The 17,804-nt window shown below is 51.3% G+C and overlaps 1 protein-coding gene and 1 non-coding gene across 7 annotated transcripts; both read left to right on the top strand.

Moving 5' to 3' along the window:
* Nucleotides 1-1,753: 1,753 nt before the first annotated feature.
* TRNAI-UAU (transfer RNA isoleucine (anticodon UAU)) lies at nt 1,754-1,826 on the top strand. Its single transcript has one exon. It is a non-coding gene; the product is annotated as a tRNA-Ile (tRNA).
* Nucleotides 1,827-10,312: 8,486 nt separating this feature from the next.
* ACP5 (acid phosphatase 5, tartrate resistant) lies at nt 10,313-15,897 on the top strand. 6 transcript variants are annotated; one of them, XM_014592654.2, is made up of 6 exons: nt 10,514-10,626; nt 11,680-11,760; nt 11,971-12,243; nt 12,443-12,570; nt 12,678-13,023; nt 15,415-15,897. In XM_014592654.2, the coding sequence occupies exons 3-6, from the start codon at nt 11,971-11,973 to the stop codon at nt 15,655-15,657; spliced, it is 990 nt and encodes a 329-aa protein (XP_014448140.1). In that variant the 5' UTR covers nt 10,514-10,626; nt 11,680-11,760; the 3' UTR covers nt 15,658-15,897. The 6 variants fall into 6 exon arrangements, with proteins under 6 accessions (XP_006161042.1, XP_006161038.1, XP_014448140.1 ...); XM_006160980.2 differs by lacking the exons at nt 10,514-10,626; nt 11,680-11,760 and adding an exon at nt 10,313-10,426; XM_006160976.3 differs by lacking the exon at nt 11,680-11,760 and having other exon boundaries at nt 10,512-10,626.
* Nucleotides 15,898-17,804: the final 1,907 nt, after the last annotated feature.

Raw genomic sequence — 17,804 nt, 5'->3', positions numbered from 1 at the left:
CGGGAGGGCGGGAGGGCGGGAGGAGAGCCAGGGGAGGCCAGGACCAGGACAACACGGACCAGGAAAGAACTCAAGCGTGGGATTGACGTCGGAGACTGACGTTGGTGTTTGGGGAACAGCCTTGCAGGAGGTGCCCAGCAGAGGGGTCTCCCGGGGACCAGGGAGGGACAAGCTTATGGAGGACCCGGGAGGCGACCAGAGAGGGAGCTTAGAATCCATAGCTTTCACTGAATGTCCCCAAGATTGGGCTAACTTTGAGCATGGGCATATACATATCTTTTCATGTTTTGTCCTTTGCTTTTTTTTTTTTTAAGAATTATTTTATTTAACTTTATTTCTTTTAATTTGACCAAACAGAGAGAGAGAGAGAAAGTGAGAAAGCAAACCGCCAGGTCTGGGGCTCAAACTGGTCAGTCATGTGGGACTCCAGCGCCCTAACCACCATGCCACCTGCTGGCCCCTCTTCCTTCCTTTCTTTCTTTCTTTCTGCCACCGGTTTTTTTTTTTTTTTTTTGGAGAAGTTTTTTTCTATAGGACATGTACGCTCACCAGAAAGACAGAGAGAGAGAGGGACAGAAAATGCGAAATCACCCCTTGGGAGGATGGCCACACCGCAATCCCTTCTCCTCCATTTTCCTCTACGGGATCTTGGGCATGCACGCACACGCGCCCGGCATGAGTTTAAGCCACCAGATCCGGGATTCGAACTGCAGTCAACTACATGGGAGTTCAGCGACGTAGCCATTAAGCCAGTTACTGGTTCCTCTTTTTTTTAAAGTGATTTCTCACTTTGCCTCTCTCTGTCTCTGTCTGTCTATCTCTCTCTGGAGAGTGTACATACCCTATGGCAAAAAACTAAAAATAAATAAATAAACAAATAAATAAATGCGTAGGAAGTGTTGGGCCAACTGGTGGAATGACCATGAAGGCAGGTAGATCCCACAAGGTGGACCATGCAATTGGAGGCCCAGACCCAGCAGTTTGAAAAACACACCAGACACTTGTGTGTGTGTGTGTGTGTGTGTGTGTGCCTCAAATCCCTAGAGAACGGAGGAGAAGGGATTGTGGTAGGGTCATCTTCTCTTTGGGGGTGACTTCTCACTTTTTAAAAAACTTATTTTATTTCTTCTTCAATTTGACCAGAGAGAGCTAGAGAAAGAAAAGGATAGTGAGAAAGCAAGCCACCTGGTCTAGGACTCGAACCACAGTCGCCCGTGCGGGATCACTGTTTTTTTTTAAAGAATTATTTTATTTTTTTATTGGAGAGGTTTTTTGCTATAGGGTACATGTACTCACCAGAAAGACAGAGAGAGACAGAGAGACAGAAAGCGAGAAATCACCCCCCAGGGGGGATGGTCACACCGCAATCCCTTCTCCTCCATTCTCCTCTCGGGATCTTGGGCACGCACGCACACGTGCCAGGCGTGAGTTTAAGCCTCCGGCTCTGGGACTCGAACCGCGGCCAGCCACATGGGAGTCCAATGACATAGCCATTACGCCAACTGCTGGTCCTTTAAATAATTATTTTATTTATTTAGTATTATTATTATTCATGAGTTTTGTCAGAGAGAGAGAGTGAGAAAGCAAGCCGCCAGGTCAGGGACAGGAATGGCGGTTGGCCATGTGGGAGTCCAGCGCCCCAACCACCACGCCACCTGCTGGCCCCACTTCTTACTTTCTCTCTGTCTCTTTCTGTCTCTCCTGTGTAGACACAAGCCTTATAACAAATTTTAGAAATTAAGAAATATGTGGGGGTTCCATAGTGTAATGGTTATCACATCTGCTTTATGCGTAAAAGGTCCTAGGTTCGAGCCTCAGTGGAACCATGGCTGAAAGATGGCTCTTCCGTTGGGAGCCAGCAGGTGGCATGGTAGTTAAAGGGCTGGATTTGCACATGGCCAATTGCGGTGTGAGTCCTGGAACTGGAAGCTTGCTTTCTCACTCTCTCTGGACATTTTACAGTTGATACTTTGGAGTATCACTCTGGTTTTCCCATTGTAACTAAACAGTGTTTTTCCTAACAGCCTCTTCAGAAGCTTGAGTTGGATGGAAGTTCATTAGTCCCAGACATTTAGGCTAACGGTGATGTAATGTGCCTGCAGGCTCTGCTACAGTACAGAGTGCTCTAACAAAAATGATCTAAACTAGGTGTCTGGAGATGGCATGGTGGTTAAAGAGCATTGACTGTAGTTGGAATGTTGAACCCAGAGCCTTGAAAATTATGCTGGGCACATATGCAGGGGTAACCAAAATCCTGAGAGGAGAATATAGGAGAAGGGATGGCGGTGTGGCCATCCCCCTGGTGGGTGACTTCTTGCTTCCTGTCTCTCTATCTCTGTCTCCTTGATGAGCGCATGTGCCCTATAGCAAAAACCTCTCCAAACAAAATTATTTATTTAATTTTACTTATTATTATTATTTTTTTAGAGAGGTTTTTATAGGGCTTGTGTGCTTTCTTGAGAGACAGAAAGGAAAAAATCGCCCCCCCGGGGGACATGGCCACACCGCAATCCCTTCTCCTCCATTCTCCTTTCAAGATCTTAGCAAGCAGGCACATGCACCTGGTGTCCGGGACTCGAACTGTGGTCGAGTACATGGGAGTTCAGCGACATAGCCATCACGCTAACTGCTGGTCCCAACATTTACTTATTTATCTATGTATTTATTTGTTACAATTTTCCAGTTGCTGAGTCCAGGACTTGAACTGCGCTCCATCATGTGGGAACCCAGTGCGTAACCACCATGCCACCTGCTGACCCCCTCGTCTTTGTACATTTCAGCGTTTTTCAGCTTCTCTGGAAAGACCGCGCACTGCACGAAGGGACCGGACAGCGGTGTCGTTGGTAAGACGAGAGGCTCGCGGGTCTGACCCCCGAGAAACGAGAAACGTCTGGATCCTTGCGCCGGGATCCCCGGAGTACACACCTGGGTGCCGACGATCTGGGCGTGTCGGGGCTGCGGTAATGAGCCCCGTGAGGACCCTGGTGGGGGCGCCGTCTTTGTCTCTCCCTCTCTCTCTGTCCTCTTTGCTCAGGTAAGAAATAAATGAATACGCCTCGGGACCAGCAGTTAGCGTAAGGGCTGTCGCTGGACTCCCACGTAGTCGACCGCGGTTCGCGTCCCGGACCCGGTGGCTTAAAACTCACGCCGGGCGCGTGTGCGTGCGTACCCAAGATCTCGAGAGGAGAATGGAGGAGAAGGGATTGCGGCGTGACCATCTCCCCTGGGGGGTGATTTCTCGCTTTCTGTCTCTCTGTCTCTCTCTGTCTGGCGAGCGCATGCGCCCTATAGCAAAAACCTCTCGAAAAAAAAAAAATTTAAAAAGGAGACTTTATTGAAATAAAATAATAGGTGCTGGCAGGTGGCATGGTGGTGGTTAATAGCACTGGACTCCCACTTGGCCGACCACAGTTCGAGTCCTGGATCTGGTAGTTTGCTTTTTCACTTTCCATCTCTCTCTCTGTGTTACTCTGTCCCTCTCTGGTCAAATTTAAGTAAACAAACAAATAAATAAAATTAAATAAAAGAAATCTTTAAAAAAGAAAGAAAATCATAAATATAATTTTTGTGTGACCACACTCATGAATTAAAAGAAAGAAAACACAAAAGCTAACCCTAAAGCACCCCCGTCCTCACTTCCCGAAGCAGAAGGGTAACACTGGCTCATAATGGTCTCAAGCACACTTTCCCTTTTTCGCGAATGGAAACAGGAGGGAAGGAGTTAAAGCCCCTTCCTTGACCACCCCCACCCTTGTCCCTCTGCCCCGACTCCATTTCCCTCCTTCTCTGTCCAGAAAAACAACCGTTTCCCTGAATTTCTAGTGACGTGTTTCTTGTGTTTACATTTCGGGGACAGATATGTTAGAGGAAGCCTGAATTCATCCCACTGGCAAAATAACTCACTGGGCTTTTCAAGTGAAAATTCAATCCGTTTAAGGAGAGGACTTCCAAAACCTTGCAGAAAAGTGGAATTAAAGTACAAGTTTATTCTGATGCAAAACAGTTTGAAATTTATGCATAGTTTTTTTGGTTTTTTTTTTTGGAGAGATTTTCGCTATAGGGCGCGTGCGTTCGCCAGACAGACAGAGAGAGACAGAAAGCGAGAAATCACCCCCCAGAGGGGATGGTCACGCCGCAATCCCTTCTCCTCCATTCTCCTCTCGGGATCTTGGGCATGCACGCACACGCGCCCGGCGTGAGATTTAATCCACTGGGTCCGAGACGCGAACCGCGGTCGACTTCGTGGGAGTCCAGTGACATAGCCATTACGCTAACTGCTGGTTCCCTGCATAGTTTTTTTTTTTCTAATACACATTTTCCATGAACTTTTTGTTAGGAATCATTTATGTAATTCTATTTAATATAATAAGTTTTTTAAGAATGATCTTATTTAACTGTTATTTGATTTATTTACTTATTTTAATTTGACCAGAGAGGGACACAGTGAGAGAGAGAGAAAGTGAGAAAGCAAGCCGCCAGGTCTGGGACTCAAACCCTGGTCGACCATGTGGGAGTCCAGAGTCCTTAACCACTGTGCCACCTGCCGGCCCCATATTATAATTTTTTAATTTGACCAGAGAGAGAGAGAGAGAGAGAGAGAAAGTGAGTAAGCAAGCAACCAGGTCTGGAACTCGAACCATGGTCGGCCATGTGGGAGTCTAGCGCCTTTAACCGCCATGCCACCTGCCGGCCCCTGAATTATGCAGTTTTCAAGTGTACTTTTAGTTTTGTGTATTTATAAGTTAGAATTTGCAGAAGTTGCAAACTCTAGTTGGGCTTCTCCGTGGTTACCATCTTACGAAATCACGGTTCATTCGTAACTGTTAAGAAATGACGAGGCTGGAGAAGAAGAAATTGTGGTGTAACCATCCCCCGGGGGAGGGTCCTTCCAGCCCCCTGCCTCTGCTCTGTATCTTTCTGGTGAGGTTATAGACCCTTCCCCCCGGCCCCCAAAAAGAAAGAAAAAAATTATTAGTTTTTTTAATTGAAAATTAGAATTCTTAGTTGTGGCTGTCTTTGGAGCTCACCGATTTTCTTTTCCTTCTTTCTTTTTTTGGAGAGGTTTTTGCTATAGGGCGCGTGTGCTCACCAGACAGAGAGACAGAGAGACAGAAAGCGAGAAATCACCCCCCAGGGGGGATCGCCATCCCTTCTCCTCCATTCTCCTCTCGGGATCTTGGGCACGCACGCACACGCGCCCGGCGTGAGTTTTAAACCACTGGGTCCGGAACTCGAACCGCGGCGGACTACATGGGAGTCCAGTCATGTAGCCATTACGCCATCTGCTGGTCCCAAATACTTAATTTTTAAACCCCCCCAATTAATTCATTTTTAATAAAGAATGATTTCTTTAATTTTATTTATAATTATGATTATTATTTAATTTGCTACAGGGTACTTGTGCTCACCAGAGACAGAGAGGGAGAGAGAAAGGGTGACAAGGAGAAAGCAAGCTGTCAGGTCCGGGACTGGGGCTTCAGTTGGCCAAGTGCGAGTCCGGCACTTCAGCCAGTGCGCCACCTGCTGGCTCCAGTTTCTTTATTTAAAAGAATTATTTAGGGACCAGCAGTTAGCGTCATGGCTGTCGCTGGACTCCCACGTAGTCGACCACGGTTCGCGTCCCGGACCCGGTGGCTTAAACTCATGCCGGGTGCATGTGCGTGCGTGCCCAAGATCCCTAGAGGAGAATAGAGGAGAAGGGATTGCGGCGTGGCCATCCCCCCTCGGGGGTGATTTCTCGCTTTCTATCTCTCTGTCTGGCAAGCAAATGTGCCCTATAACAAAAACCTGTCAAAAAAAAAAATTTATTTATTTAACTTTATTGATTTTAATTTGAACAGAGAGGGACAGAGCAAGAGAGAAAAAGAGAGAGAGAGAAAGCAAGCCGCCAAGTCCAGGACTCAAAGCATGGGTGGCCATGTAGGAGTCCAGTGCCCTTAACCACCTCACCACCTGCTTGTTCCCCCAATTTATTTATTTTTTAAGTTTTGCAATAGGGAACATGTGCTTGCCAGAGAGAGAGGGAACGTGAGCAATCACCTCCCGGGGAGGATGGCCACCCTACACACGCTCCTTCATCCTCTCTGGACTTGGGGCATGCATGCACACACATTGGCCTCAGGGCCTGGGACTTGAACCTCACAGTTAGCCATGTGGGATCCAGCTGCCTAAATCACCATGCCACTTGGATGGCCCTATTTTATTACTTTTTTGGTAAGAGATTTTTGGTATAGGACTCATGCGCTTGCTGACGAGAAGACAGAGATAGAAAGCGAGAAATCACCCCTCCAGGGAAGTTGGCCATGCCGCAGTCCCTTCTCCTCCATTCTCTTGGGATCTTGAGCACGCATGCACACGTGTCCAGTGGGAGTTTGAAGTCACTGGGTCCAGGTCTCGAACCACAGTCGACTACACAAGAGACCAGCGATGTAAGCATTATGCCACCTGCTGATCCTGATGGCCCTAGATTTTAATTTTAATTTGCAAGAACACATGAACAGAACACATCCCCATCAGCCACCATCCCCTCCCTGTCATGAACTGTCGGCGTCTGCCCCGGGCGTGGCTCGATCTGAGAGGAGAGAGGAAAGAGACAGAGAGAGAGCAGCAGTGGACACGGGCAGCCTGAACCTAAGTAGCCCAAGCAACTTGTGCCACCCAGACAGCCGGGGCGCCTTTATTTATAGGACAGGTGACACTACATAAGTGTACTTCATGACCTTCCGTGGGGATGTTGACGTGTTACAGACAATAAGGAGCAGGTGACAAATCTCTCAGGGCTTAGACATACTGGGCCAGGTGTATCCCTTGGCGATAATCCCATCAAGTAGAAATCTCTTTAATCGTCTTTTCTTTTTTTGGAGAGGTTTACTATAGGGCACGTGCGCTCACCAGAAAGACAGAGAGACAGAGAGACAGAAAGCAAGAAATCCCCCCCCAGGGGGGATGGCCACGCTGCAATCCCTTCTCCTCCATTCTCCTCTTGGGATCTTGGGCACGCACACACACGCGCCCGGCGTGAGTTTAAGCCACCCGCTCTGGGACTCGAACAGCCGTCGACTACATGGGAGTCCAGCGACATAGCCATTACGCCAACTGCTGGTCCCATCCACCATTTTTGTTTTAGAGCCAACATGACCTGGGTTCGTTTGGAGGGAAGTCGGCACCAGGAGGTACACACAGACATCAGCTGAATATGACGAGTAAGTAGCAGAGCACAGAACTAGTTAACGTTGACCCTCTTTTGATTCTATGACTGAATATCATCTTAGAGAGTGGGACCAGCAGTTAGCCTAATGGCTAGCCCAAGATCCCGAGAGAATGGAGAAGGGATTGCGGCGTGGCCATCCTCCCTGGGGGGTGATTTCTCACTTTCTGTCTCTCTGTCTCTCTGTGTCTTTCTGGTGAGTGCACGCACCCTATAGCAAAAACCTCTCAAAAAAAAAAAAAAAGTCATAGGTTTCTTGTGGCCCTTGAGTACCTTAACAAATGAAATGCATCCCCCAGAAGAATCTGGTATTTTCCTTTTTTTTTTTTAAAGAATTATTTAACTATTCATTCATTTTTTTTTTCATTTTAATTTGACCAGAGAGACACAGAGAGAGAGAGAAAGTGAGAAATCAAGCCACCAGGTACAGGACTCGAACAGTGGTCAGTTATGTGGAAGTGTCCAGCACCTTAACTACCATGCCACCTGCTGGCCTGAGAATCAGGAATTTTCTTCCATGCACGAGTGGCAATGGTGGCTATTTGCCCAAAGACTTCCGGTGACAAGGTGCTTATTAGTAGCATAATCCCCAGTCCCTCACGGCATGTCAGCAATCGCTTCTGGGTTTCTTTTTTTGGAGAGGTTTTCACTAAAGGACATGTGGGCTCACCAGACAGACAGAGACAGAGAGACAGAGAGCAAGAAATCTCCCCCCAGGGGGGATGGTCACACCGCAATCCCTTCTCCTCCATTCTCCTCTCGGGATCTTGGGCACGCACGCACACGCGCCCGGCATGAGTTTAAGCCACCGAGTCCGGGACTCGAACCGCGTGGGAGTCCAGCGACATAGCCATGATGCTAACTGCTGGTCCCAGCTTCTAGATTTCTTGTTACATGATCGGCAGCCATCTGACGGCATCCGTCATCAAACGCCTGTCTCCAGACTATACTGAGCAGGAGTAGTTACCCTTTTTACCAACACTTTCCAGCCATTGGTCGTAAGCTCAGGGATAGTCGCTGTGTTGTCTGTCGTCCCTGTAACGCAAGGACTGCTGGTTCCATACGGTGATCGCTCGTCTCAATTCCTTACGTAGACTACAGGGTAAACATTCGTGTGTGGCTTGTCCCCTTTGGCAAATAATAGGTCAGACAGAATGCACGGATGTGTCCCCTTCTTGTAGAGCGCTGCTTAGACAGTCCTTCAAATATCCCCGGGGCAATTTTTCACTAGGCAGGTTTTTTATTATTTATTTATTTATTTTTCTTTCTTTTTTTGGAGAGGTTTTTGCTATAGGGCGCATGCGCTTGCCAGAAAGACAGAGAGAGACAGAGAGACAGAAAGGGAGAAATTACCCCACAGCGGGGATGGCCATGCCACAATCCCTTCTCCTCCATTCTCCTCTCGGGATCTCGGGGACGCACGCACACGCGCCTGGCGTGAATTGAAGCCACTGGGTTCAAGGCGTGAACCGTGGTCCCAAGGCATGTAATACTTTTTTTTTTAAATTTTATTTATTCATCTATTTATTTTGTAATTTGACCAGAGAGAGAGATAGAGAAAGTGAGAAAGCAAGCCACCAGGTAAAGGATTCGAACCGTGGTTGACCATGTGGGAGTGTCCAGCGCCTTAACCACCATGCCACCTGCTAGTCCCCAGTATGTAATATTTCTATAGGAGCACGCTGCTCTTCATGTAAGCAGATACCAATTTTTTTCCCAGTCAGTTAATCTCAATGATCCAGTCTCAGAGTACCAAGGGCAATAGGTAATCCACTTTTATTAACATCTGAGAAATCGTTTCAGAAGTACTGAGTGATCAGCCTTTTTTTTTTTTTTTTCATTTTTTTTTGGAGAGGTTTTTGCTATAGGGTGCATGTGCTCGCCAGAAAGACAGAGAAAGACAGACAGAAAGCAAGAAATCACCCCCGAGAGGGATGGCCACACCACAATCCCTTCTCCTCCATTCTCCTCTCGGGATCTTGGGCACGCACGCACACGCGCCCGGCATGAGTTTAAGCCACCAGGTCTGGGACTTGAACCGCGGTCGACTACATGGGAGTCCAGCGACATAGCCATTACGCTAACTGCTGGTCCCCCTAGACTTTTTTTTTTTTTTTAGAGCCTGACTTAATAAACACAATAGCTCCTCCTTGTGAGCAGTGCAAGTGGGAGATAGCCCGATCCACAGGCTGACTCCTGGGCTCTCCGTGCAGAAGCAGTGGGTCGGCTACTTCAGGCATGTTCCCGGGCGGGAGACAGTCTGTTATCCACACGGATTTCCTCGGATCTCAGAAGAGATGAACGGTGCCCCTCTAGCCCTTACCCGGGGGAGAAATTAGTGTGTAGACTGAAAAACAACCACCAGCACCAGCAGTTGGTATAATGGCTATGTTGCTGGACTCCCATGTAGTCGACCGCGGTTCAAGTCCCAGACCTGGTGGCTTAAACTCATGCCGGGCGCGTGTGCATGCGTGCCCAAGATCCCGAGAGGAGAATGGAGGAGAAGGGATTGCAGCGTGGCCATCCCCCCGGGAGGTGATTTCTTGCTTTCTGTCTGTCTGGCGAGCGCACACTCCTTATAGCAGAAACCTCTCCCCCCCCCAAAAAAAAGTGATAATAAAATAACTAATTTTAAAAATTGCCTTACTGGGGGACCAGCAGGTGGTGTGGTGGTTAAGACACTGGATACTCCCACATGGCCGACCACAGTTTGAGTCCTGGACCTGGTGGCTTGCTTTCTCACTTTCCCTCTCTCTCTCTGGTTCAAATTAAAATAAATGGATGAATAAGTAATTAAATAAATAAATCTTTAAAAAATAATAACTGTCTTACTGTATTTTTGTCTTTGGCTCGGGTCACTAAATCCAGCCCACGCTCAAAAGGGTAAGGGACAGGGATTTGGCTGAAACTGCTGGGGGTGTAGGAGGGGGTACCTACTTAAAGAGAAATTGCCCCAGTGCCCTCCTACCCATGCAAAAGGCTGGGAAGACCTCCCTTATCAGAGCCTGGCGTGGCTCGGGGCTGAGCCCCTGACCCCTGCAGGTCTGGGACTAAGCACTGTGGGTCCGCCAGCGCCCCAAGCGTTGCAGCAGGTGGCGACTGGGCCGGCCCGAGGCCCCGGGGCAGGGCGGGCTGCCTGCCGCCTCCTTAAAACCAGGGCGGCCCCTGAACCGCAGCGACGGGCACAGCTGCTCCTCCTTGACCCCTGGGGCCCCGCAGGTGAGATCGCGTCCCGGGAGAGGGGTCTCCCACTGCCCTTCCTGGTCACCCACTTCCTTCCTGTTTGCTCCCCTCCCCCCCGGGGCAGGCCCGAGGCCCCGGGGCAGGGCGGGCTGCCTGCCGCCTCCTTAAAACCAGGGCGGCCCCTGAACCGCAGCGACGGGCACAGCTGCTCCTCCTTGACCCCTGGGGCCCCGCAGGTGAGATCGCGTCCCGGGAGAGGGGTCTCCCACTGCCCTTCCTGGTCACCCACTTCCTTCCTGTTTGCTCCCCTCCCCCCCGGGGCAGTCACCGCCCTTCTCTGAGCTGTTGTCCCCGCGTTGAATGAAGGGTCCTTCCTCTCCCAGGCAGAGGTTGGACGGATTGCTGAGTGCGCGGGGGCCAGGGGGCGGCGCCCAGCGCGGAGGACGGAGACTGGGAGGTGGCCGCCCCTGCCGCAGGTGCTGGTGCGCTCAGTGCCCACACAGGCCAGGTGACGTGGAGGACCCGCGGACAGCTGCAGACGGCGTGAGGGTCAGAGGGCTCCAATCACATGGGTGTCACCCGCTGCCTCCCGCCGGGGTTCCTCCCGCAGGAATAGGCATAGGGGAAGGGGCGGTCTAGGCAGGACTTCCTGGAAAAGACAGCGCTTTGCACTTTGGGGGGGCTGTGGGCGATGGGGCCCGGGGAGTCCCACGGTCGCCGTTTCCATCATGGCACGCCAAACACACAACCTACACCAGACAGAGCCTGGGGACTCGGCCAGACACACACCTAGGACAGACACACGCAGGTCCCCAGACGTCTATGTCTCCCACCCAGTGCCAGGTGAGCGCTCGGGGACACTCCACAGACACGCCACACAGGCCTGGCAGGCTCAGTCGACGTGTCTACACCCAACTCCCAGCTGCAGTGTAGAGAGACCCAAGCCGGCTCGCTCAGTTGCACTTAGGAAACAGACACACCCAGACGCGGGCGGGCACACGAGCTGCGTCTCAAACACGTACAGACACGCACAGCCTCACACACGCACCTGCACGCATGTGTGCACGGACCCACGCCGCCTCTCGGGACACCATGGGCCCACCGCACACACAAGCCTTGCAGACAGACCTGGACATGCCCTGGTGCACACGTGTGCCCAGACCCCCCCCCACCTCCAATCCCGTGTCCAGCACTGGGGAAGTCCACGGCTCACATGACCCAAGGGGAGGACTCCCGGCCAGTCCTTGGAGAAACTGCATCATCCACTCAAAGGGCCGTTTCCGCCCCAGGCAATAAAGGCTCAGAGGCTGCCCGTCCTGCCCTGGAGGCACCTTCTGCAGCCCCTGTGACTGGCTCAGGCCTCCCCCAAGGTAGGAGCTGGGCACGGGTATGCGGGACAGCGAGGTGGCCTTGCAGGGTCACTGTCTCGGCCCCTGGCTGGAGCCCTGGGAACAAGGACAAATGGGTACCCAGCAATGCCAGCCCTGCAGGGGGCGGTCTCCCTCTCTCTGGGTGCAGGGCATGCCAGGGTGCCTGGGCTTGCTGCCCTGGTGCCCAAGCGACGCACGCTCCCCCTGCAGATGGACACGTGGAGCGTGCTGCTGGTCCTGCAAGCTCTGCTCCTGACGGACGGGGCCGCGCCCACGCCGGACCTCGCGGCTCCCACCCTGCGCATTCTGGCCGTCGGGGACTGGGGCGGGCTGGACAACTCTCCATTCTACACCCCCCGGGAAATGGCCAACGCCAAGGAGATGGCCCGGACCGTCAGGACCCTGGGCGTGAACGCCATCCTGTCCCTGGGGGACAACTTTTACTTCTCCGGCGTGCGGAATGTCGGGGACAAGCGATTCCAGGTGCGTGCCCGACAGCGTGGGGGAGGGCGGCCGGGAAGTGTCACCGGACGGTCCCACCCAGAGAGCTTCTGCCGGCTGATGGGTGCCCTCGGGTACCTGGACCGTGCAGGGTGGGTCTTGGCCCTGGGCCCGGGTGCAGAGGTGGCATCGGGGTAGCTGCTGACCCCGAGGGCGGGGGCGCCCTTTCTGGCTGCCGCAGGAGACCTTCGAGGACGTGTTCTCCGACCGCGCCCTGGTCTCCGTGCCCTGGTACGTGCTGGCCGGGAACCACGACCACCTGGGCAACGTCTCGGCCCAGATCGCCTACTCCCAGGTCTCCAAGCGCTGGTGAGCGTCCCCTGCCCCGCCTCCCGCTGACGGGCTCCCTCGGGGACCAGGCCACCCTGGAGCTTCTCCGGCCCAGAGCTGCAGCGGCGATCTCTGTCCCCTCTCAGGAACTTCCCCAAACTCTACTACCGCCAGCGCTTCATGATCCCCGGGACCAACGTGTCTGTGGCCGTCTTCATGATTGACACGGTGACACTCTGCGGCAACTCGGACGACTTCCTCAGCCAGCAGCCTGAGGCGCCCCAAGACCGGGAGCTGGCCCGCACCCAACTGGCCTGGCTCAAGAAGCAGCTGATGGCGGCCAAGGAGGACTATGTGCTGGTGGCCGGCCACTACCCCGTGTGGTCCATCGCCGAGCACGGGCCCACCCGCTGCCTGGTCAAGTCCCTGCGGCCGCTGCTGGCCAAATACAAGGTCACCGCCTACCTGTGTGGCCACGACCACAACCTGCAGGTGAGGGCCCTGGCGAGCGGGTGGATGGCAGGCACGCTGTCCCTACCCTGGCTAACGGGCCACGGGACTGAGGTCTCCCCAGCCTTCTCATTTTTAAATGTTTTTAAATGTAACTTAATTTATTTGTTTAATTGCTTGAGTAGATGGGGACAGAGAGAGAGTGTGAGAGAGAGAGGGAAAGTGAGAAAGCAAGTCCCCAGGTCCGGGACTTGAACTGTGGTCAGCCATGTGGAAGTCCAAGGCCCTTAAGCACCACACCATCTGCCGCCCCCCCCTTTTTTAAATTGGTTTATTATTATCATTTTTTCTTTGACCAGAGAGAGACAGAGAGGGAAAGTGAGAAAGCCAGCCACCAGGCCCAGGCCACTGAACTGCGGTTGTCGGCATGTGGGACAACCACATGGGAGTCCAGCACCTTAACCACCACGCCACCTGCTGGCCCCTTTCTGACTTTTTTTTATTAGTTATTTCATTTTATTTATTCATTTATTTATTTTTAAAATTTGACCAGAGAGAGACACAGAGAGAAAGAGAGAGAGAGAGGGAAAGTAAGAAAGCAAGCTTCCAGGTTTAGGACTCGAACCGTGATCAGCCTTGTGGGAATGTCCAGCACCTTAACTACCACGCCACCTGCTGGTCCTCCCCTTCTGATTGTTAATACACTCCCCAAAACTATGTGCTCTCTAACCAGGAAACACCCCAAAGTGCCCTAAAAGCCACAGGAGTAGTTCCTATGGGGCTGGCTCCATGGCTCAGTGGTAAGACGCTGCTTAAGAAAAGCTGGATCCCACATGGCGATCACGGTTCAAATCCCCCGTCCGGTCAGCCTGAGACACACTGGGCCCGTGTGCAAGTGCCTAAGATCTCATGGAGGAAGGGGATCCCAGTGGGAGGGGGTGCTTATCTCTCTCTGTCTCTGTCTCTCTGTTTCTCACTTGGGCACTCATAGATTCTATCATAAATTTTGGGGGGGGAAAGTCAAGCAGGGACCAGCAGTTGGCATAATGGCTATGTCGCTGGACTCCCATGTAGTCAACCGCGGTTCGAGTCCCGGACCCGGTGGCTTAAACTCACGCCAGGCTCATGTGCGTGTGTGCCCAAGATCCTGAGAGGAGAATGGAGGAGAAGGGATTGCGGCGTGGCCGTCCCCCCTGGGGGGTGATTTCTCGCTTTCTGTCTCTCTGTCTCTCTGTTTCTGTCTGTCTGACGAGCACATGCGCCCTATAGCAAAAACCTCTCCCCCCCAAAAAAAATGTCAAGCAGAATAATAGCTATTGGGACCAGCAGTTAGCATAATGGCTATGTCGCTGGACTCCCATGTAGTCAACCGCGGTTCGAGTCCCGGACCCGGTGGCTTACACTCACGCCACCCGGTGGCTTAAACTCACGCCAGGCTCATGTGCGTGTGTGCCCAAGATCCTGAGAGGAGAATGGAGGAGAAGGGATTGCGGCGTGGCCATCCCCCCTGGAGGGTGATTTCTCGCTTATCTGTCTCTCTCTGTCTTTCTGGCGAGCACACGCGCCCTAGAGCAAAAGCCTCTCAAAAAATAATAATAATAATAGCTATCAAGGGGCCAGCAGGTGGCGTAGTGCTTAAAGTACTAGATTCCCACATGGCAGGCTGCAGTTCAAGTCCCAGACCTAGTGGCTTCCTTTCTCCATTTCCCTCTCTCTCTCTCTCTGTCGCTTTCTGGTGAGTATACGTGCCCTATAACACAATTTTAAAGTAATAATAATGGGGCCGGCAGGTGGTGTGGTAGTTACGGTACTGGATTCCCGTATGGCTGTCTGCAGTTCGAGTTCCAGACTTGCCAACTTGATTTCTCACTTTCTCTTTCTCTCTCTCTCTGGCGAGTGCACGTGCCCTGCAGCAAATTAAAATAAAATGATATCATTCTTTTAAAATAATAACAGCTATCAGTTACCAATTGCTTGGCAAGTGTTTTATCTGAGAAGCAGAGATAATATTCCTTCAGGGGCCAGCAGGTGGCGTGGTGGTTAATAGCATTGGACTCCCACCTGGTTGACCACGGTTCGAGTCCCAGACCTGGCAACCTCCTTTCTCACCTTCCCTCTCTCTCTCTCCCTCTTTCTCTCTCTCTGGTCAAATGAAAATAAATGAATGAACAAATCAAAGTAAATCAATAATTTTAAAGTAAATACATAAAATACAAATGTAAAAAGTAAATAAATAAATCAAGTTTAAAAATAATAATAATATTCCTTCAGATGGGGAACCTGAGGCTTTGATCAAGGTGACTCTGTTCAGGCACTGACTTGGCCCTGGACCGAGGCATCTGTGGGTGGAGCCCGTAGTCAGCCCCCCCATCCCCCTCTGCACCCTGACCTCTGGGCCGGGGACCCCACCAACCCCGCACCCTCCACCCCCAGTACCTTCAGGATGCCGACGGCGTGGGCTACGTGCTGAGTGGAGCCGGGAACTTCATGGACCCCTCCAAGCGGCATTTCAACAAAGTCCCGAATGGCTACCTACGCTTCCACTACGGGTCCGAGGACTCGCTGGGCGGCTTTGTCTACTTGGAGATCAACCCCAAAGAGATGGGCATTACTTACATGGAGGCCTCGGGCAAATCTCTGTACAAGGCTGTGCTGCCCCGGAGAACCAGGCCCTGAGCACCCGGGAGAGCGGGGACCCTGCCCACCCTTTCCTGTAGGGCTGGGTAACTGAGAAACGGCCACACCGACCCCCACATCCACGACGGAGGTGTAGACACGTGTACAGCCATCATCTCTTGGCCTGTGGCTTGGCTCCTCTGGGTTGTGTTTGGGGCGTGGGGACAGGGAGGGCACGCTTCCTGAATCCAGCACCTTGCTGTCACTGCCATTCAATAAAAGAATCCTTGTCAACGCTGACCTTGTGCAAGGAGCTTGTTGTTGGGGGGGTTAGTGTCTGGGCTCCCCGATTTGCGGCTTGGTCCCTCTGTCTCCTGGTGCCCCTGGTCTCATACATGGATGTGATTTTTAAGCAAAAAAAAAACATGCAAAGGATTGGCCCATTGTGTTAAGGTTAAGGATTGTAGAGAGAAAGCCAGATTCCACATAGCCAACCAGGGTTCGCGTCCCAGCCCCGGCTGGTTGAAAAAAAACACACTGAGTGTGTAAGCAGGGTTCGAGTCCCAGCCCCGGCTGCTTGAAAAAAAACACACCAAGTGTGTATGTGCATACCTGGGATCCTGATGGGATGCAGAACTGAAGGAGAAACGATTATGGCATGACCTGACCAGCAGGTGGCCTGGTGGTTAAGGCGCTGGCTACTCCCACATGGCCAACCACGGTTCGAGTCCTGGACCTGGCAGCTTGCTTCCTCACTTTCCCTCTCTCTCTCTCTCTCTTTCTCTCCCTCTCGCCCCCCCCATATGTCTCTCCAGTCAAATTAAAATAAATGAATTAATTAAATTATATAAATGATTTAAAAAAAAGATTATGGCATGACCAAGCCTCACTGGGGGAATAACTTCAGTTTCTCTCTGTCTCTCTCCCTCTCTTGTGTGGGTCCTTGGGAAATTATTTTTAATTGCCAGAGGGTTTGTGGATTCACCAGGGAGGGACAGAGAGAAAGAGAGGGAGAGAGCACCCCTTAATGGGGTGTGGTCACTCCCCAATCTTTTCTCCTCTGTTTCTCCAACCTGCTGGGATTTGGGGCACACACACACATGCCCAGTGTGTTTTTCAAACTGCCAGGGGCCATGTGGGATTCAGCTCCCTTAACCACCAGGGTATGGGGCTGGCTGTGCCCTAGGGCATTTAAGAAACCAAACAGGGGCCAGCAAGTGGCATGGTGACCGGACTCCTACATGACTGGCCGCAGTTCAAATCCCGGACCTGGCAGTTTGCTTTCTCACTTTCCTTCTCTCTCTCTCTGTTTCTCCCTGGTCAGCTTAAAAAAATACATAAATAGGGGGACCAGCAGTTAGCGTAATGGCTATGTCACTGAACTCCCATGTAGCCAACTGCAGTTCAAGTCCCAGTCCCGGTAGCTTAAACTCATGCCGGGCGCATGTGCATGCGTGCCCAAGATCCTGAGAGGAGAATGGAGAATTGCAGCGTGGTCATCCACCCCGGGGGGTGATTTTTCACTTTCTGTCTCTGTCTCTCTCTCTCTCTCTCTTTCTGACAAGTGCACGCGCCCTATAGCAAAAACCTCTCCAAAAAAATTCTCATTTAAAAAAAAATTACTGTGTGTGTTTTTTAAATTATTATTTTTTTATCATTTTAACTTTATTTATATTTATTTTTATTTGACCAGAGAGGGCCAGAGTGAGAGAGAGAGAGAAAGAAAAAGTGAGAAAGCCACCTTCAGGTCTGGAACTTGAACCGTGGTCGGCCATGTGGGAGTCCAGCGCCCTTAACCACCACGCCACCTGCCAGCCCCCCAAAATTCTCATTTTGAAAAAGGATTATTTATTTAATTTTACTTATTATGATTTCTTAATTTGACCAGAGACAGGGAGGGAAAGTAAGAAAACAAGCCACCAGATCCGGTACTTGAACTGTGCTCAGTCATATGGGGGTCCAGTGTCTTAAACACCACATTACCTGCTGTCCCCAATAAATAATTCTTCTTTTTTTCAAGATTTATTTTTATTCATTGTTATTATTTTTAATTTGATCAGTGAGAGAGATAAGGAAAGTGAGAAAGCAAGCCACCAGGTCCAGGACTTGAACTGTGATCAGCCACGTGGGAGTCTAGCACCTTACACACCACGCCACCTGCCAGCCCCAGTTAATAATTCTTAAAAAAAAAAAAAAATCCGGGGGGA

This window comes from Tupaia chinensis, unplaced genomic scaffold (assembly GCF_000334495.1).
Source record: "Tupaia chinensis unplaced genomic scaffold, TupChi_1.0 Scaffold138060_1, whole genome shotgun sequence".
Lineage (NCBI taxonomy): Eukaryota > Metazoa > Chordata > Mammalia > Scandentia > Tupaiidae > Tupaia > Tupaia belangeri.
Note: the sequence above shows the minus strand (reverse complement) of the source record. Positions and strands in the feature narration are given on the sequence as shown.

What these genes read in the sequence shown, in the direction of transcription:
- ACP5 (XM_006160980.2), top strand. Translation starts at nt 11,971, where the DNA reads ATGGACACGTGGAGCGTGCTGCTGGTCCTGCAAGCTCTGCTCCTGACG. An exon ending in TCGGGGACAAGCGATTCCAG is followed by an intron (nt 12,244 to 12,442) that starts GTGCGTGCCCGA and finishes TGGCTGCCGCAG; the next exon opens with GAGACCTTCGAGGACGTGTT. An exon ending in TCCCAGGTCTCCAAGCGCTG is followed by an intron (nt 12,571 to 12,677) that starts GTGAGCGTCCCC and finishes GTCCCCTCTCAG; the next exon opens with GAACTTCCCCAAACTCTACT.